Raw genomic sequence first — 21,697 nt, 5'->3', positions numbered from 1 at the left:
GTACTTGAACTCCTAGTGAGCAATGGAGTGTGCCGAATGAATTGTGGCATTGGAATGGGAAGAGGGGGAACAATTTGTTTTGTTATTCTAGAGCACAATCAAGAGTTGATTTGCATGAGTGCCCCCCTCCCCCTTTCTGCTGATTCCAGAGCACCTTCTCTTTGAGTGGAATTTTGTCCTTGTTAATTTCTCCCATACACTGTATCCAGTTTTTGTGTATACAGCCTGTAATTATTTTCTGCTTACTAGTAACAATCACTCTTATTTAGAATACTGGTTTATGCTACAAGATTTTTACTGACTCTTTAGACTGATGCCAGGCCCAAGTGCTGAGGGAGGAAACATGAGTAAGTAACCAGTACTTACCCTTGATGAGCATACTGTTGGTAGGATATTGTAGAAATGACATTATTTTCAGAGTAGTTTTGTTAATAATGGAAAAGAAGATGTTGTAGAGACAGTGGTGAGGAGAGAGCCCTCATGGGACATCCTAGAGTGAAGACAGTAAAAATAAATTTAGAAAGGTTAATTATAGATTGTAATATATGCTTAGTAGTGGGAGAAGCCACTTTGATAGGATAAAGCCCTATCCTAAAAGGATGAAAGTGAATCATGTAAAGGTGTGGTGATGGGGAGGAGACAGAATTCCAGTGTCAGTGGTAGAGTTGAGAAGGAACTCAGTATGCTACCAGAGAAGAGGAGGCTACCTGCAAGGGGAAGTATGGGAGCAGGAAAACAATTGTGGGTTATGAAGTAGGACTTCTCAGCTTAATTTGTCTTCCTGCAATGATAACAAAAATATAGATTAATTCTTAATGTAGATATTTCCAGTCAGATTGAAGCTTGTTAAAAGATACATATATATATACATATATATATATATTTTGATTTGTATAGTGCTTACAGCTCCAACTTTATTATTTATTTATTGTCAGTCGTGGGACTTGAACTCTGGGCCTGGGTGTTGACCCTCAGCTCTTCAGCTCAAGGCAAGCACTCTACCAGTTGAGCCACAGCACCACTTGCGGTTTTCTGGTAGTTAATTGAAGATGAGTCTCATGGACTTTCCTGCCCAGGCTGGCTTTTAACTGCGATCATCAGATCTCAGCTTCCTGAGTAGCTAGGATTACAGGCATGAGCCACCACTGGTGCCTGGCTCTAACTTTATTTTGTCCTTTCTAATGGCTGCGTAATATTCCACTGTATATAGGTAGCACAATTTTTGGATCCATTCATCTTTAGTGGGTGTTATGGTATTTTTGTTACATTTCTTTTTCCTGTAGCCAAGATAAAGTCAACAGAAGCAGGAAAAACTTTTTTTTTTTTTTTTTGGTCCGGTCGTGGGACCTGAACTCTGGACCTGGGCACTGTCCCTCAGCTCTTCAGCTCAAGGCTAGCACTCTACCACTTGAGCCACAGCGCCACTTCTGGCTTTTTTCTTTTTGCTTATGTGGTGCTGAGGAATCGAACCCAGGGCCTCAGGCATGCAAGGCAAGCACTCTACCACTGAGCCACCTTCCCAGCCCCAGGAAAAACTTTTAACTGAGTTAGTTGAATAGCTCTTACTTTTCCATTTGAAAAGCAGAATAAAGAAACATGATTGTATGAGTATTGAAGAGAAGTTAGGATATAGAGATAGGTGTAATAGTATTGTGTTATAAAGACTTTACCTGTGCTCGTAGGATGTTTTCTCATCAAAGGTTTACTCAGAAATTCTGTCCTAGCCGGGCGCTGGTGGCTCACGCCTATAATCCTAGCTACTCAGGAGGCTGAGATCTGAGGATCGCGGTTCAAAGCCAGCCCGGGCAGGAGAGACAGTGAGACTCCTATCTCCAATAAACCACCAGAAAACCGGAAGTGGCGCTGTAGCTCAAGTGGTAGAGCGCTAGCCTTGAGCTGAAGAGCTGAGGGACAGCGCCCAGGCTCAGAGTTCAAGCCCCACGACCGACAAAAAAAAAACAAACAAACAAATTCTGTCCTGAAGATTTAAATTGGACCAAATTTAGTACCCTTGTGCAACATGTTGGCATTATATTCTCTTCATCTGTTGGAACCCTTAATAAAAATGGACCAATCTTTGAAATTGCACTAACTCAAATAAAATGACAGATGAATGAAATTGAGAAGCTTGTCTCCTTGTAGGTATATTTTCAATTTTTTCAAATTTGTGAAGACAAATAATACTCCAGAAGTAATAGTTATTAGGAAAATGATACTCAGATAAAGTATGTTCAACTAATGTATGTATTCAGTGGCTGGGATATAATGCTTTTTATTTTTCATTTTTCCGAAAAGATTTTCCCTTTCTGATTGTTTTAACATCAGAAAACAGTCTTTCTTTGTTTTGCTAAAAAAATTGATGTCTTTAGCAGGGTACCGGTGGCTCAGCCCTGTAATCCTAGCTACTCAGGAGGTTGAGATCTGAGGATCTCTGTTTGAAGCCAGCCTTGGCATGAAGGTTCCGGAGACTCATCTCTAATTAGCCACTGGAAAACTAGAAGTGGCACAGGGCTCAAAGTGGTAGAGCAATAGCTTTGAGTACAAAAGCTTATAGGGACAGAGCCCAGGCCCCGAGTTCAAGCCCCATGACCAAAAAATAAATAAGTTGATGTCTTCTTAAATTTTTGCCATACTTTTGGAATCAAGACTTTGAAAAGTTTATAACTTGTGGCTTTATTTGTAACATAAAATTTGAAGACTTTTACTGGGCACAGGTGGCTCACACCTTTAATCTTAGCTCTTCAGGAGGCTGAGATTTGAGGATTGCTATTGGAAATCAGCCCAGGCAGAAAAGTTTCCACAAGACTCATATCTCGGGCTGGGAAGGTGGCTCACTGGTAGAGCACTTGCCTTGCATGCCTGAGACCCTGGGTTCGATTCCTCAGCACCACATAAGCAAAAAGAAAAAAGCCGGAAGTGGCACTGTGGCTCAAGTGGTAGAGCGCTAGCCTTGAGCTGAAGAGCTGAGGGACAGCGCCCAGGCCCAGAGTTCAGGCCTCATGACCAGACCCCCCCCCCCAAAAAAAAAAAAAAAAAGACTCATATCTCTCATTAACCACTCAAAACCTGGAGTGGCAGACAGTGCCCAGGCCCTGAGTTCACGACAAAATTAAAAAAAAAAAAGTTTTTCAAGACTTTTGTTGTTGTTTGTCTGTCATGGAGCCACAGCCCTACCTGGCTTTTTCTGAGTAGTCTGTTGGAGATAAGTGCCTCACAGACTCTTCTGCCTAGGCTGGCTTGGAGCCACAGTCCTTAGCTCTCAGCCTCCCAAGAAGCTAGGATTACAGGTGTGAGCCATTGGTGCCTTGCTTAATTTAATTTTTTTATTATTATTGTTATTGTTATTGTTGTCAGTTGTGGGGCTTGAACTCTCAGGCCGCTGTTTCTGAGCTCTTTTTGCTCAAGGCTAGAGTTCTACCACTTTGAGCCACAGCCACCATTTCTGATTTTCTGGTGGTTAACTGGAGATAAGAGTCTCACAGAGGGCTGGGAAGGTGGCTCAGTGGTAGAGCGCTTGCCTTGCATGCATGAGTCCCTGGGTTCGATTCCTCAGCACCACATAAGCAAAAAGAAAAAAGCCGGAAGTGGCGCTGTGGCTCAGGTGGTAGAGCGCTAGCCTTGAGCTGAAGAGCTGAGGGACAGCGCCCAGGCCCAGAGTTCAGGCCCCACAACTGGACCCCCCAAAAAAAAAAAAGAGTCTCACAGATTTTCCTGCTTGGGCTGGCTATGAAGCATGTTCCTCAGATTTCAGTCTCCTGAGTAGTTAGGATTACAGTGTGTGAGCCACCAGCACCTGGTATTTTTTTTTTTTGGGGGGGGGGTCTAGTCGTGGGGCCTGAACTCTGGCCTGGGCACTGTCCCTCAGCTCTTCAGCTCAAGGATAGCACTCTACCACTTGTGAGCCACAGTGTCCCTTCCGGCTTTTTTTCCCCCCCTGCTTATGTGGTGCTGAGGAATCGAACTCAGGGCCTCATGCATGCAAGGCAAGCGCTCTACCACTGAGCCACCTTCCCAGCCCACACCTGGCATTTTTATTTATTTATTTTGTCTGTCTTGGAGCTTGAACTCAGGACTTAGGCATTGTCCCTGAGCTTTTGTGCTCAAGGCTAGTACTCTACTATGGGGCACAGCTCCACTTTTGGTTTTCAGGTGGTTAGTTGGAGATATGAGTCTCACTGACTTTCTTGGCCAGGCTGGCTTGGAACTTCCATCCTCAGATCTCAGCCTCCTGAATAGCTAGAAATACAGGGGTGGGCCACCAGTGCCCTACTTGGGATAGTTTTAGGTTCTAAAAGTGACTTTGTAGGTTTTTGTTTTCTGTTTTGGAGTCAGGGTCTCACTATGTAACCCGGGCTGGACTTGAACTTGTAATATTTTTTTTGGGGGGGGGGTCAGTCGTGGGGCCTGAACTCTGGGCATGGATGCTGTCCCTCAGCTCTTCGGCACAAGGCTAACACTCTACCACTTGAGCCACAGCACCACTTCCAACTTTTTCTGCTTATGTGGTACTGAGGAATTGAACCCAGGGCTTCATACATGCAAGGCAAGCACTCTACCACTGAGCCACCTTTCCAGTCCTGAATTCGTAATCTTTTTGCCTCAGTCTCCTGAATACTGGGATTATCTTTGTTACACCATGCCTGGATTGTAGATTTTTAATGATCATGGGGCATGCATGAAGCCCTGGGTTTGATCACTCAGCACCACATAAGCAGGAAGAGCCGGAAGTGGTGCTGTGGCTCCAATGATAGAGTGCTAGCCTTGAGCTGAAGAGCTGAGGGACAGCGTCCCGGCCCAGAGTTCAGGCCCCACGACTGACAAAAAATAAAATAAAATAAAATAAGAAATAAGATTAAATTAAAACATCATTTCCTAGATTAGTGATTTGGGTACAAGGGCTCTGAGTATGATAATATCATACAGTAGTATCCCTTCAGAATCTCTCAGGATACATTACAAGACACTCATGCCCATCCCATGCCTAAAACTGCTAGTAACACCAAATGTTAGTCCTTCCCTACCCCATACATACCTATACTAGGTTAATTTATAAAATTAGGCATAGTAAGAGATTAATAATAACTAGAAAATAGAAGTTATAACTATTACTATTTTTTATTTTTTTGTGGATTGAGGGCTGAGCTCTGTCCCTCAGCTCTTCAGTTTAAGACTAGCACTCTAGGGCTGGGAAGGTGGCTCAGTGGTAGAGTGCTTGCCTTGCATGCCTGAGGCCCTGGGTTCGATTCCTCAGCACCATATAAGCAAAAAGGAAAAAGCCGGAAGTGGCACTGTGGCTCAAGTGGTAGAGTGCTAGCCTTGAGCTGAAGAGCTGAGGGACAGCGCCCAGGCCCAGAGTTCAGGCCCCACGACCGGACCCCCCCCCCAAAAAAAAAAAAAAAAAGACTAGGGCTCTACCACTTGTGCCACAGTGTCATTTCTGGCTTTTTCTGCTTATGTGGTGCTGAGGAATCCGAACCCAGGGCCTCATGCATGGCAGGCAAGCATTCTACCACTGAGCCACCTTCTCAGCCCATATATAACTATTACAGTATACTTCAATAAGGAATTGAATGAATTACATTTCTTTATCAAAATAGCTTATTGTGGACCCTTCCTTAGATGAAGGGAACTGGAAAATGTAGGCATTGTGACTTACTTATCCATTGGATACTATGTAAGAATTACTTGAATACCTCATTAGCTGGCTAACAATATGGAAGTAGTATATACATCTTGGATAAGATGGACAGAGGAATGGTTTATTTCTGGTTTGGGACTAAAGTGGATGGCACAAGGTTTCATCAGAATTCTTAGAACAGTTTGCAATTAAAAACTTAATGTATTATTTATTTCTGGAATTTTTCATTTATTATTTTCAGACTAAAATTAACTGGTGGTCATTGAAACCCACTGGTAAAGGGGTGGGGCCTACTATTCAGTCTTCACCTTTAAACTAGCTCTATGAACCTCAGCATGCTATTTTCTATAAGTCTTAATTTAATCTTTTGTCAAATGAAATGATAATACTATTTATTGTTCTCTGTTACTATGTTGTTGTGAAGACAGAACTAAAGAAAACAGTGTTGGGGCTGGGAAGGTGGCTCAGTGGTAGAGCGCTTGCCTTGCATGCCTGAGGCCCTGGGTTCGATTCCTCAGCACCACATAAGCAAAAAGAAAAAAAAAGCCGGAAGTGGCGCTGTGGCTCAAGTGGTAGAGCGCTAGCCTTGAGCTGAAGAGCTGAGGGACAGCGCCCAGGCCTAGAGTTCAGGCCCCACGACCGGACCCAAAAAAAAAAAAAAAAAAAGAAAACAGTGTCTTTGTAGTTATTTGGATAATCCATATTTCATATTTCTTAGTTTTGGAATAAAATGAAATGTCTTCGAAACTTTAGTTCAGCTTGCTTTTCTATTCTCATCTAGTCTTTTGTACTTTTTTAAAATTTTTTTTGAGAGAGGGTCTTTTTTTTTTTTTTTTTTTTTAAATACCAGTCGTAGGGCTTGAACCCTGAGCCTGGGCCCTGTCCCTCAGCTCTTCAGCTCAAAGCTAGTCCTCTACCACTTGAGCCACACCTCTATTTCCATCTTTTTGCTCATGAATTGGATATGCATGTCTCAGATTTGCCCGCTAGGGAAGGCATCAAACTGGGAGCTTCAGATCTCAGCCTCCTGAGTAGTTAGAATTTATAGGTGGGATCCACTAACTCCTCCCTGTCCCTGCCCTTCCCCCCTATTCTCGCTATGTAGCCTATGTAGCTGTCCTATTCTCCTCGTCCTTCTGTCTCCCAAGTGCTGGGGTTACAGATGAGCACCACCACCACTGCCCTATTTTACCAGAACAGCATTTTCTGATCACTTTCCACCCCCATATCCCTTCTTTACTTGTCTTCTAATCACTGTTAACTGATCTGTTTCTTCCACTGGAGTAGAAGTGTCGTGAAGGTATTAACTGTTGAGTAGTTCCTTGTACTTTATTGGAACCCATGATCTTAATTTCTTCCTTTCTCTAATCCATCAGACTTTTTGAGGATAACAAACAAATCTTAACCTTTTTTTTGGTCGGTCATGTGGCTTGAACTCTGGGATTGAACGCCGTCCCTCAGCTCTTCAGCTTAAGGCTAGCGCTCTACCACTTGAGCCACTGTGCCACTTCCAGTTTTCTATTGGAGACGAGAGTCTCACAGACATTTCTGCCCGGGCTGGCTTTGAACCCCAATTCTCAGATCTCAGCCTCCCGAGTAGCTAGGATTACAGGTGTGAGCCACCGGTGCCCATCCAGATACAATATATATCATACACACACACACACACGCATGCACGCACACGCGCGCATGTGTACATGTATGTGTGTGTACACGCTGATACTGGGGCTTGAACCCTGGGTATGTCCCTGAGCCTTTTTCCCCTCAACACTAGTACTCTACCACTTGAACAAGTGGTAGAATAAATTGTAGATAAGAGTGTCACAGACTTTCCTGCCCAGGCTGGCCTTGAATCATGATACTTAGAATTCAGCCTCCTGAACCTCTAGGATTATAGGCATAAGCCATTGGCACCCAAATAAAATAAACTTAATAACATTTATAAAATTTTCATTGCTGCCAGGTGCCGGTGGCTCACACCTGTAATCTAGCTACTCAGGAGGCTGAGATAGGAGGATTGAGGTTCAAAGCCAGCCAAGGCAGGAAAGTCCCTGAGACTCTTATCTCTAGTAGACTACCAGAAAACTGGAAGTGGTGCTGTGGCTCAAGTGGTAGAGCACTAGCCTTGAGTTGAAGAGCTGAGGAATAGTGCCCAAGCTGAGTTCAAGCCCCATGACCGACAAAAATCCCCAAAACAACAACAAACTTTCATTGCTGACCAAAAGCCAACATGTAAACCACTACATGAAAAGTTGTAATTCAGGGGTAAGAGAACTTGTATAGCAAGCACAAAGCCTTGGATTTAGTTCCCAGCACTGCTTTGAGTGGTGGCACATTGTTAAATGCCTGTAATCCTAGCATTTCGGAGTCCGAGGTAGGAGAGGATATTGAGTTCTAAGCCAGCCTGGAGTACAGAGCCAGTTTAGGAACCAGCCTGGCCTATATTGGAGGGAAAAAAAAAAAATCTCTCCTGTGCTAAACACTCATGTGAGAGTATTTTCATTTTACAGATAGAAAACAAATATAGGGAATCATGTATTTCACAAGTAGTGGTGAGGTATATAGATATCAGAGCCCATGCCCTTTTTTCCATTTTTCAGCATTTCCTAAACTTTTTGTGCCTGAAGATTATGAATTGGCCAGATAATGGTGACTCATATTTGTCATTCCAGTTACTCAGAAGTGGGGTGTAGGGGGAAGTGGGCCTACTCCCTCTCAACAAATAGGATGGACATGGTGGAGAGTTCTATAATTATAGGTACATGTGGGAGGATATCCATCCAAAGATTGTTCCCAGGCAAGAAAGGCAAAAAAAATTATGACCCTATTTGAAAAATAACCTAAAAGAAAAAATGATTCAGGTGTAGCTCAAGTGGTAGTAGCAAGCTCCAGGCTTTGAGTTCAGTCTAAAAAAATAAAGGTTTATACATTAGGACTAGGCATAGTTGTTATGTGCCTATAATCTCAGCTACAATGTGGAAGTAGAAGGGCTATGGCATGAAGCTTTTCCAGGGCAGAGAACACAAGATCCTGTCTTAAAAATAAGCTGAAAGCAAAAAGAGTTGGAGACATTGCTCAGTTGGTGGAACAAATAAGTAACAAGGCCCTGGATTCAAGCCCCAGTACTGTACAGCTCCCTCCCCATAAATTAGTAACCCTTATTTTTCAGTTAGGTTTCTGTATTAATATGTTGGATAATTCTGGGATTAATTTTTTTTTTCTGGTCCTGTGGCTTGAATTCAGGGCATGGGCACTATCCCTGAGCCTCTTTGTGCTCAAAGCTAGCACTTTACCACTTCCAGCCTTTTCTGAGTAGTTTACTAGAAATAAGAGTCTCATAGACTTTCTACTCAGGTGGGCTTTGAACTGTACTCTTCAGATCTTAGCCTCCTGAGTAGCTAGGATTACAAGTGTGAGCTGTAATTACAGACACCCAGCTTGGATGAATGTTTCTTAATATGTCCTTAATGTCAAGATGCAATGTAAATTTTCTATAGAGACATTAGGTATCCTGAAGTATTTAAAACATTATCTAAAAACAAGATCTAAAACATATTGCCATGTTTAAAGCCTACTTCATCCCAAAAGTCACATGTCTTTTTCCCCCCACTATAATAAAGCAAGACAAAGAGTATTAGTTGTTTTGTCTCTCTACATACCACACTGAAGTTTGGTTCTCTCATTTCTAAACTATGACCATGAGCTTTTCACAAAAAAACAAAATACTTCTCTCTATTTTTTCCATATGAATTATATTTCAGTGTATTATAATTCAGGTACTTGGAGAACCTCATGCTTACAAGGCCAGAACTCTACTACTTCTGTGTGTGTGTGTGTGTGTGTGTGTGTGTGTGTGTGTGTGTGTGTGTGTGTGTGTGTGTGTGTGTGTGTGTGTGTGTGTGTGTGTGTGTGTGTGTGTGTGTGTGTGTGTCAGACAGACAGATATAACTGGAGCTTGAATTTAAGTCATTGTACTGTCAGCTTTTTTCACACACAGTTGGTGCTCTGCTACTTGAGAGATACCTCCAGTTCAGACTTTTTGATTGTTCTTGTTGTTGCTGTTATTATTATTATTGTCAGTCCTTGGATTTGAGCTCAAGAGTCGGGCACTGTCCCTGAGTTGCTTCTTTTGCTCAAGGCTAGTACTCTGCCACTTGGACCACAGCTCCACTTCTGGCTTTTTGGTGGTTAATTGAGGTATGAGTCTAATGGACTTTACTGTAATCCTCAGAACTCAGACTCCTGAATAGCTGAGCCACAGTGCTCAACAAGGGTTGGTTATTCTCAATATGGGGTTTCACTTTAGGCCCAGGCTAGCCTGAATTTTGATCCTCCTATTTGTCCTTCCCTTTGTTGTTGGGATGACTGGCACACACCACTGTGCCCAGCCAGTAGTTGAAATGGAGTCTTGCAAACTTGTTGGTCTAACTTTCAACCATTGATCCCTTGATCTCTGCCACTCAAGAAGTTAGGATTACAGGCTTGAGCCACCTTGCTGTCTGCTTTAGGCTTGTTTTCCTCTCAGAATATAGTCTTATATCCCTCCAGTCTCCCCCACAAGCCTGAACAGCAGTCTTCCTTTATGCCTCTTGAATATCTGGTGTGATAGGCACACACCGCTGCTCCCTGGCTTGTTTGATGAGAATGAGGTCTCACTAACTGGGCTGGCATGAACTACGGTCTTCCTGATCTCCATCTCCCAAGTACCTGGGATTACAGGTATGAGCTATCATGTCTGGCTTGCATTCTTTTTTTAATGTAATATGTTGAAGACATTTTTCTGTACATTAGAGCATGTACCATAATCAATCACTTGTATCCTTTTTTGGTTATTACCACAAATAATGTTTTGGAACACATCTTAAATATCAAGCTGGGACTGGGAAGGGGCTCTGTGGTAGAGTGCTTGCCTTGCATGCATGAGGCTCTGGGTTTGATTCCTCAGCACCATATAAACAGAAAAAGCCGGAAATGGAGCTGTGGCTCAAGTGGTAAAGTCCTAGCAAAAGACAGTGCCCAGGCCCTGAATCCAAGCCCTAGGACTGGCCAAAAAAGAAAAAGAAAGAAAGAAAAAAAAAAAAAGAGCTGGGGGCTGGGAAGGTGGCTCAGTGGTAGAGCGCTTGCCTTGCATGCATGAGGCCCTGGGTTCGATTCCTCAGCACCACATAAGCAAAAAGGAAAAAGCCGGAAGTGGCGCTGTGGCTCAAGTGGTAGAGTGCTAGCCTTGAGCTGAAGAGCTGAGGGACAGTGCCCAGGCCCAGAGTTCAGGCCCCACAACCGGACCCAAAAAAAAAAAAAAAAAAAAGAGCTGGGAAGGTGGCTCAGTGGTAGAGTGTTTGCCTTGCATTCATGAGGCCCTAGGTTCAATTTCTCAGTACCACATAAGTGCAAAAAGCCTGCAGTGGCACTATGGCTCAAGTGGTAGAGTGTTAGCCTTGAGCTGAAGAGCTGATCGGGCCCAGAATCAGGCCTCACTACCGACCCTCCCCCCCAAATATGTGTATAAATATAAATATATATTTATTAAGCATTGTATTGAATTATAAATATTAAGCCTTTGTAGCATAAATTCCTGGAATAGAAATTACTCTGCTAGGGCTGGGAAGGTGGCTCAGTGGTAGAGTGCTTGCCTTGCATGCATGGGGCCCGGGTTCGATTCCTCAGTACCACATAAGCAGAAAAAGCCAGAAGTGGCGCTGTGGCTCAAGTGGTAAAGCACTAGCCTTCAGGTGAAAAGAAATTACTCTGCTAGACATTGAAGGCATGCTTAGGTGGAAGAGTACCTGCCAATGAGCATCAAGTATCTGTTACTGAGTGTAAGTCCTGGTCTTGGGCAGAAAAAAAAATTATGTTAAAAGACTGTTTACTTTGGTGGGTGACGGTGGCTTACACCTGTAATCATAACTAATCAGGAGGCTGAGATCTGAAGATCGAAGTTCAAAGCCAGCCCGGACAGAAAATCCGTAGGACTCTTATCTCCAATAAACCCCCAGAAAACTGGAAGTGGTGCTGTGGCTCAAGTGGTAGAGTACTAGCCTTGATTTGAAGAGCTCAGGGACAGTACCGTGGCCCAGAGTTCAAGCCCCACTACTGACAAAAAAAAAGAAAAAGAATGAATGTTTACTTTAAATTATGATGGATACTGGTGTACAATAAAATTGAATTTATACTTATAACAACAATGTTTGGAATTTCTGTTTCACTATATTCTTTCCAATTTGGTGGTGTTAAGCTTTTTTTGTATGTGTATATATATTGGGCTTGAACTGTCATGCTTTTGACAGGCTGTCGACGCTCTTGAATGTTTTTTTCAGTCATGGTTGATACTCTACCTTTTATACCATGTCTCCAGTTCAAAGTTATTAAAATTTAATATTTACCTGTCTGATAGGCAACAAAAATGCTATCACATTTGTGTTGAAATAGCATTTGAATATTTTTCAAGCATTTGAATGTTTTTCATGTGTATTATAGATTAATTTTGTGAGGTTTTTGTATAACTTTTTTTTTTAGTTGGTCCTGGGGCCTGAACTCTGGGCCTGGGTGCTGTCTCTCAGCTCTTCAGCTCAAGGCTAGCACTCTACTACTTGAGCCACAGTGCCACTTCAAGCTTTGTCTATTTATGTGGTGCTGAGGAATCAAACCCAGGGCCTCATGAATGCAAGGCAAGCACTCTACCAGTGAGCTACCTTCCTAGCCCCCCATATAACTTCATTGTATTAATAGTTAAGCCACTAATACTAGATTTTGTCTGATCATTCAGTCTTGACTATGTGATCTGGAAATTCTATGTTCCTTTGTGGTTCTCAAGAATTCTAAAGAATTCTACAGTCATAAGCAAATTTGAAGCTATTTGAGTATGTGGTATAATGTAGTGATTGTGGCTTGAGAGACTTACCAGTGTAGTCACTTATGATTTATAAATTAATCTTTTTGTTGTTGTTGTTGGTTGTGGGGCCTGAACTCTGGGCCTGGGAGCTGTCCCTGAGCTCTTCAGCTCAAGGTTAGTGCTCTACCACCTGAGCCACAGAGCCCATTTCTGGCCTTTTCTGATTACATAGTGCTGAGGAATCAAACCTAGGGCCTCATGCATGCGAGGCAAGCATTCTACCACTGATTCACCTTCCCAGCCCCTCAAATTTCTTATTAAGTTACATGACCATTGAAATTGGCTTTTGCTCTAAAATTACACAGCCCTAGCCTGGTGCTTATGGCTCATGCCTATAATCTTAGTTACTCAGGAGACTGAGATCTGAGGATTATGGTTTGAAGGCAGCCCAGGCAGGAACATCTGTGACTTTTATCTGTAATAAACTACCAAAAAGCCAGAAGTGGAACCCCAGTGGTTCAAGTGGTAGAGCACTAGCCTTGAGCAAAAACAAAAACAAAAACCCTCTAAGTCAGCAATTAGGCCCTGAGTTCAAGCTCCAAGACCAGCAGAAAAAAAAAAAAACAACCCAATAAACATAGAAAGCTTGTCCCAATAGAAGCTACACTAATTCCAACTAAAATTTGTTTACATTAGTTTGCTGAGTTCACAGTATTTGTTCTTTTCCTTTGTAGTGATCATTTAGTTTCATCTTTAAAGGACTTGATAAGTGAAAATGTTAAACCTAGAACAAATTATTCTATGAAGTTCTAACAGTAAATGTGGATAAAATACCACAATTTGATCAGTCTTATATTTTGTCATATGAAATAGAAAGCATATGTGCACCTTTGAAATCAGATTTAACTTTAAAACCTCATTCCAATACTCTGTTACTTTAAGTCTTCCTATAGATTTGTATTCTTATCTATTGAATTGAGAGTAATAGAATCCGTAAGTGAATAGGTGGATCTAATGGGATTGCTTTTGATGGAAGATTGATCTTTTCTTATAGAATCATTTCTAAGCTTTATATTGTTCCAAAGAAGTTTTCTGTTTTTGTTTTGTTTTAAACAAGGTCTTGCTGTAGGTCAGACTAGTTTTGAAACTTGCTATTCTCTTTCCTCTACTTCAAAGTGCTGGAATTAGATGCTCGACCCAAAGACCTTTATTTTTTTTTGGTTGGTCACGGAGCTTAAGCTTGGGGCCTGGGCGCTGTACCTCAATTCTTCAGCCCCAGGTTTGTTTGTTTTTTGGGGGCGGGGGACAGTCATGGGGCTTGAACTCTGGGTTTGGGCACTGTCCCTCAGCTCTTCAGCTCAAGGCTAGCACTCTACCACTTGAGCCACAGCGCCACTTCCAGCTTTTTCTGTTTATGTGGTGCTGAGGAATCGAACCCAGGGCCCCATACATGTGAGGCAAGCACTCTACCACTAGCCATCTTCCCAACCTCAGGACCTCATTCTTACTTGGCAAATGCTCTATAATTTGAGCTGTGTTCCTAATCAGGCAGCTTCATCATTGTATGAACATCTTAAGAATATACTTATGTACATCTAAGCTATATGATATAGCCTATTGCCCCTGTAAAATCTGTACACCAAGTTTCTATACTAAGTTCTATAGGTATTTGTAGTGAACACATAAATATTTGTGAATCTAAATATTTCTTTTTTTGGTGGGGGAGAGGGGTCCGGTCGTGGGGCCTGAACTCTGGGCCTGGGCGCTGTCCTTCAGCTTTTCATCTCAAGGCTAGTGCTCTACCACTTGAGCCACAGCACCACTTCCGGCTTTTTTTTTCTGCTTATGTAGTGCTGAGGGGTCAAACTCAGGGCCTCATGCATGCAAGGCAAGCGCTCTACCACTGAGCCACCTTCCCAGCCCATGAATCTAAATATTTCTAAACACATAAAGTCAGTAAAAATAAGCAATAGGAATTTTTTAGTTCCATCATAATCTTTTTTTTTTTTTTTTTGGTGGGTCATGAGGCTTGAACTCTGGGCTTGGGCGCTGTCCCTGCACTCTTCAGCTCAAGGCGAGCTCTCTACCGCTTGAGCCACAGCACCACTTCCGGTTTTCTAGTGGTTTATTGGAGAGAAGAGTCTCACGGACTTTCCTGCCCTGGCTTTTGAAGGGAGATCCACAGATCTCAGCCTCCTGAGTAGCTAGGATTACAGGAGTGAGCCACCCGAGCCTGACAGTTCCATCATAATCTTATGGGACCATTATCCTCCTTAACATTTTGTTATGCCATTCATCTGTAGTAGCATGAAAGCTCTTAGGAAAGTACCTGACCCCATACTATATGCTTAATAAATATAATTATTCTGTTGAAATATTTCATAATATGTAAGTTTTTTGTTTGTTTGTTTGTTTTTGCCAGTCGTGGGGCTTGAACTCTGGGTCTGGGTGCTTTCCCTCAGCTCTTCAGCTCAAGGCTAGCACTCTACCACTTGAGCCACAGTGCTACTTCTGACTTTTTTCTGCTTATGTGGTGCTGAGAAATAGAACCCAGGGCCTCATGCATGCAAGGCAAGCACTCTACCACTGAGCCACCTTCCCAGCCCCACTTTGTAAGTTTTAATTGGCATTTATCCATTGCAAAAACATGATTGTTTTCTACTTGATTGTGGAAAAGTTTAGAGGGAAGGCAGATAATTTTTCTTTTGTAAATGTAATGATGTATACAATAAAGAAAAATTGGAGCCAGGCGCCGGTGGCTCAAGCCTGTAATCCCAGCTCTGCAGGAGGCTGAGATCTGAGGATCTTTGGTCAAAGCTGGCCTGGGCAGGAAAGTCTGAGACTCTGATCTCCAATAAACCACTCACAAAACCAGAAGTGGTGCTGTGGCTCAAGTGTTAGAGTGCTTGCCTTGAGCTGAAGAGCTGAGAGACAGTGCCCAGGCCCAGAGTTCAAGCCCCATGACCAATTAAAAAAAGAAAAGAAAAGAAAAATTGGAGCTGCCTGTTATTTTCCTGCCCAGTCTGGCTTCAAACCAGGATTTTCAGATCTCAGCCTCCTAAATAGCTAGGATTACAAACATGTGCCACTGGCATCTGTTCCCCTCCCCCCTTTTTTGTGATACTGGGCTTAAATTCAGGTTCTTGAGCCATACCTCAAACTCTTTTTGCTTTAGTTATTATTATTATTTGGGTCCAGTCGTGGGGCCTGAACTCTGGCCTGGGCGCTGTCCCTCAGCTCTTCAGCTCAAGGCTAGCGCTCTACCACTTGAGCCACAGCGCCACTTCCGGCCTTTTTCTTTTTGCTTATGTGGTGCTGAGGAATCGAACCCAGGGCCTCATGCATGCAAGGCAAGCGCTCTACCACTGAGCCAACTTCCCAGCCCTGCTTTAGTTATTTGAATAGAGTATCATGCTCGCCTTTCCTCTCTGCTGTCTCTCTCCTATTTATTTTTCCCCCATAGCCGGTATATCAGGTATGTACCACTGCTCCCAGCCTTTTTGGTTACATTTTTGCCTAGGCTGGCCTTGAACCAAGATACTTTCATCTCTGCCTCTTAGGTGTTTGAATAACAGATTTGTTCATTAGTGTGCCTGGTCTTTGTAGACATCTTAATAAAATTTTTGCGCCAGAAGATAATAGCTTTGGTGGCAGGGACATTCTCACTAGATTTGGATATTTGGGGCGGGGGCGGGAGGATTTGACTACCTGTATATGTTCTGTACTTCTCTTGTATACTTTTGTTAGTAGTTGATTAGTTTTTATGTGTGGTTTCAACTGTCACATTATCTTTTTCCCTAGTACTTTATTATAATAATAGGCTATCAATAAACACTTGTCAAATGAATACATTGTTGAGTATTAGATTCAGCAAACATCAGACTGGAGGCTGTCTAATAGGAGTGGGTGAGGGATTGTAGGTCTATAAAGTTTAATAAGACAAAGTATCTGACTTCAAGTTGGGAATGTGGCTAGGTAGTAGAGTTCCTGCCTAACATGCATGAAGCCCTGGGTTCAATTCTTCAGTACCACATAAACAGAAAAGGCTAGAAGTGGCACTGTGGCTCAAGTAGTAGAGTGCTAGCCTGAGCAAAAGAAGCTCAAAAGTGCCCAGGCCCTGAGTTTAAGCCTCAGGAGGAGAAGACAGTGACCTGAAGGATCAAGTACTCATATTTTCCTAATTGTTGGATTAGCTGTTACAAACAATAAGTAATTTGCTGATCTAAACCAGAATTTCTTTTTTTTTTTTTTGTCTGTCATGGGGCTTGAACTCTGGGTGTTGGCGTTGTCCATGAGCTGTTCAGCTCAAGGCTAGAATTCTACCGCTTGAGCTGCAGCGTGCCACTTCTGCTTTTCTGTCCGTTTATTGGAGAGTCTCATGGGCTTTCCTGCCAGGACTGGCTTTGAACTGTGATCCTCAGATCTCAGCCTCCTGAGTAGTTACGATTATAGGTGTGAGTCACTGGTGCCTGGCTAAACCAGAATTTGTAAGATTGATTCATTGATTTTAATAAATTACTTAAAGGCAATTAGAAGTCTGGTTACATAACAGGTATGCATGTATTCTACACTCCTTCTCTCTACTCATTTTAGCTGAAACAGGATTGTTTTGTGATCCTTCTGACCCATTTTTTTTAAATTAAGATTTGGGATTTGATTAAATGATGACATGATGCTTTTCTGAAAGTAATGAAGGCTACTTATATAAAGTGATTTTAAGTAGCAAGATGCTTATATATGGGTATAATAACCTAATGGACAGATTTTCAAATACCATAATATGAGGTTCAAGTTCGAAGCCAGCCCAGGCAAGAAAGTCCATGAGAATCTTACCTGCAATTAATCACTAAAAAGCAGCTTTTGGCTATAGTGTAGCCTTGAGCACAACAGCTTAGTGACAGGCAGGCCCCGAGTTCTAGGCCCAGGGCCAGCACAAAACCAAATAAATCAATGAATAAAATTAAGCTGGTTATATAAATTCTTAGAAGCTTAATCAGTTGTTTTATATGCAGAAAAAAAGTAGCTGGTTTTTGTTGTTGTTGGTGGTGGTGTGTGTTGTAGCCAAGAGCTAATAGCTATTCTCAGAGAATATACCTTTCCTACTTCTTTCTCTCTTTCTCTCCTACTTTCCCTCCAGGAGGTTTACTTCCTCCTTTATATTCCTCCTTCTATCTTAATTGCATGTTGTATTAATGAAGCTTGTTGAATTTCAGACTTCGTTACTCCAGATCTATAAGGAGTTTTTTAGTTTGCTCTTAAGATTTATTCTGATGTCAGAAGAACAGCTCTTTAGCTCAAAAGAGATAACTTATTAAGTGATGAAAATAGAGTCTTGTAAATGGACCTAAAAAGAAGCTGGGAGCCAGTGGCTTACACCTGTAATCCTAGCTACTCAGGAGGTTGAGATCTAAGGATCTTGGTTTGAAGCCAGCCCCATCAGGAAAAGTCTGAGAGACCAAAAAGCCAGAAATGGAGTTATGGCTCAAGTGGCATAGTGCTAGCCTTGAGCACAAAAGCTCAGGGATATCATCCAGGCCCTTAATTCAAGCCCTGGGACCAGCACAAAAAGCCCAAACAAATGGAGATGAATAAAAAGTGTATCTGTTAGGAGAAAAGGGAAATAGTGGTACATTTTTTAACAGAATAGTTGTTTATTTTTTTTTTTTCAGAAAAAAACCCCCATGTTTCCATTTCCTGGACTGTTTTATTTTCACTTGTAAAATAATCAAATGTTTCATTTTATTTTTTAGACCTTATTGCAATATGCAAGCAACAAGAATGCATCAGAACATATTGTGTATCTTCTGGAGGTATACCGACTTGCCATCCAAAGCTTTGCCAGTGCACGTCCATTTTTAACTACTGAATGTGAAGATGTTCTCTTAGTGCTTGGCAGATTAGTACTGTAAGTTTAAGAATTTAAATCAATCTAAAAACTTTAATGGCTCTGATTTCTTAACCATATCCTTCTTGACCGAACTTTAAACATGCTTTTTCTAGCCCACTTACATGTTTTTAATCTTTTTACTCTGCTTTTTAGTCCCAACTTTCATTTTACTTCTAGCTGGCAATAATCATGCCACAGCCTGAGGGCTGGCTGCCTTGAAATTTCCTCTGTGTCTGTTACAGTTAAATTCAGCCTCTCACTGTCTTAGGGCATGAACAAAATGTAAGCAAATTATTTGCCATAATGTAACTGTCATAACATCTGGTCATTTCTGAATAGAGTCCTTGTTCCTATCTGAAACTTCATGAGCACAGTTTTTAATTGTCTGTGTTCCCATTGGCCTTTCTGATTGAGTTCTAGAGCTTCTCTAGCCTTAAACTCCACATACTCCCAAATTCCTTCAGTAAATCAGTTCCACATTTGAAGAGCCACATAGTAGGTTTAGTCATAGCAATAACCCACTCTTGGGTACCAATCTTCTGTGTTAATTTAATCATTGCCACGACCAAATATCTGAGAAAACTAAGTAAAAGGGAAGAAAGATTGTTCTTGGCTCACAGTTTTAGACCACCATGGTGGGGAGGACTTAGAGCAGAGCAGAACAGCTATTATCATGAAAGACATGAGGCTGTGAAAAAGCCTGTACTCATTACTTTTTTCCTTTCCCCTCATTTGGGTTGTGGTCTGTAGAAGGAAGAATGCTGCCAAACTTTGAGAGCAGATCTTCCCTCCTTAGTTGCCTGGAAACACACTCAGGTGTGCTTCACTCGTCCTCTGGGTATCTCCTAATCTAACCAAGCCAACAGAATCAACTACCACACAGTGCTAACCTGGGGCAAAAAATAGCTCAAGGACAGCATCCAGGCCCTGAGTTCAAGCCTCATGACCTACCAGAAAAAAAGAATAACCATCACAGATTGATTCAGATGACTGAGTATCTAGAAATTATGGTTGCCTCTGAAGAACACTATGGTAGGGAAAGTTCTGCAGTTTGAGTATATTATTTGAACTAAGAATAATGTTACCAGAAGAAAACTATAAAAGTACATTATAAGTGTCTTTGGTCGGGCTGGGAAGGTGGTTCAATGGTAGAGCACTTGCCTTGCATGCCTGAGGCCCTGGGTTCGATTCCTCAGCACCACATAAGCAAAAAAAAAAAAAAAAGCCGGAAGTGGCACTGTGGCTTAAGTGGTAGAGCGCTAGCCTTGAGCTGAAGAGCTGAGGGACAGCACCCAGTCCAGAGTTCAGGCCCCATGACCGGACCCCTCCCCTCCCCCCAAAATGAGTTTTTGATCATTTAGCTGTTGCTTTCATACAGACAGAATTACACCTTTAGTGAACTATACACCCGCAGATTGAAAAACAACAGTGACTTTGAGGTTTAGGATTGCATTAAATTGTTTAGTGGGTGATTTCTAGTCTCTGTGGTTCATTCCCCCCCCCCCCCCCCCCCCGGCCTAACCTGTTTTCCATCCTATTCTCTAAAGCCAAGTCCTATAATATACCTATATGGAATGTAAGCATTCTTGGTTTTGTAATCCCATTGTTTCTCCCACCAAACCTCATTTTCTCTGTTACCTATCCTAATCTCTAAGGGGTAAAGTAGGATTTTAGAGAAGTATTGCTTGATTGGTACTTTGAGTTCTTTATTCAAGTAGTTATGTTTTCTTTTTAAAAATCCTTCCTGCCACTTCTTCCTTATGCATAGGTAATGTTTACAGTAGAAAGGAGGAAAAAAAAATTGTGTGTGCCAGTCCTGGGACTTGAACTCATGTCCTGAGATTTTGTGCTCAAGTCTAGTGCTCTATCACTTTGAGCCAAGTGCCATTTATGGTTTTGTAGTGGCTAATTGGAGGTAAGAGTCTCATGGACTTTCCTGCCTGGGTTATCTCTGTACTGTGATCCTTAGAGTTCAGCCTCTTGAGTAGCTAGGATTATGGGTATGAACCTTGCGATGCCCAGCAAAGAAACTATTTTTGTCTTGCATGGTTTATTAGAAATAAAAAAGTAACTTTCCCAACTATTCTTCTTCTACAAGGGACAGAAACCTACATTGGCAACAGTTACATATATTTATCACTCTTGTCACCTAAAGTCATACTAACATGTGCTCCTATTTTTCACTTGTAGAGTCAGAATTGTTCCTATGGGTGCCTTGCCCTCCTCTACCCAAGCAAGCTAAATAAACCAACTTAGAATATAAGGGTATATGTTCTAACTAAATGTATTAAAGCAACAATGTGAATGTAAAAAGTTGTGTTTTTTTTCACTTTAAAAGTATTTTCTTTTTTAAAAATTATCTTTAAGCACTTGTACAAGGGAGGTATCATTTAACAAAGCAGTATATGAATACAATGCATCTTGATCTGTGTCACCCCCCTCCAACAATTTCAAAGAAAAATTGAAAAAGTAAAACAGTTCAGAATAATCTAAACAAATGTGAAATGCGTGTTCAGTGTTGCTTTGTATTATAATTACTGCTATAACCACCTTTATATACTTATCTGTATTGTAGGAGTTGTTTTGAATTACTACTTTCAGTGTCTGAAAGTGAACTGCCATGCGAAGTCTGGGTACCATTCCTTCAATCTCTACAGGTGAGTCAAAATTTTGGGCTGGGGATATTACCAGGGCTTGAACTCAGGATCTTAAATTCTCACTTAGATTTCTTGCTCATGATGAGTGCTACTATTTGAGCCACATCTCTAGTCTGGCATTTTGCTGGTTATTTGGAAATGGAGTCTTGCAGACTTTTTTGCCCAGACTGGCATTGAACCACTTTCCTACAGGTCTCAGACTCTCCATAGTTAGGACTACAGGTGTGAGCTACTGGTACCCAGCTCCACGTTAGTCAATTTTTATTTTATTTTATTTTTTAAAAGGTCTCTGTTAGGAATTCAGGATACTTAGTTACTCCCAGCAAACTAAAATAGGTAACCTAGAACAAAAGTTAATTCCTTATATATTGGCATTAAGTTCATGAGGTGAGAAAAATTATTTCTACCAGCCAAAACAGTATGTTGAAACTTAAAAAAAATACTAGCTTTTCTTTCATATATATATATATATATATATATATAGTTAGTATTTAAAATTTTTTTGTTTATATGATACCAAGAAAGTTGAACCCAGTGCTTCATGCATGCTAAGCAAACACTCCACCACTAAGCCACATTCCCAGTTTTTTGTTTTTAGTGTGGGCTTACTGATATATCTGTAATCTCAGCACTTAGAAGGCTGACACTAGTGGTTCATGAGTTCAGACAGTTTAGGAAACTGTCTC

General features: G+C 41.7%; 1 protein-coding gene across 1 annotated transcript in view; it reads left to right on the top strand.

Moving 5' to 3' along the window:
• Positions 1 to 21,697, top strand: part of LOC138803476 (zinc finger protein Rlf-like) — a 67,043-nt gene that overhangs the window by 1,151 nt on the left and 44,195 nt on the right. Inside the window, exons 2-3 of the mRNA XM_069987556.1 lie at positions 18,218 to 18,372; positions 20,930 to 21,011. Coding sequence (XP_069843657.1) covers positions 18,218 to 18,372; positions 20,930 to 21,011 — 237 coding nt within the window. The remainder of the gene's footprint in view (positions 1 to 18,217; positions 18,373 to 20,929; positions 21,012 to 21,697) is intronic.

This window comes from Dipodomys merriami, unplaced genomic scaffold (assembly GCF_024711535.1).
Source record: "Dipodomys merriami isolate MVZ:Mamm:240054 unplaced genomic scaffold, mDipMer1.0.p SCAF_34, whole genome shotgun sequence".
In the NCBI taxonomy this organism is placed as follows: domain Eukaryota; kingdom Metazoa; phylum Chordata; class Mammalia; order Rodentia; family Heteromyidae; genus Dipodomys; species Dipodomys merriami.
The sequence above is the reverse complement of the archived record's forward strand: the minus strand, read 5'-3'. Positions and strand labels throughout refer to the sequence as shown.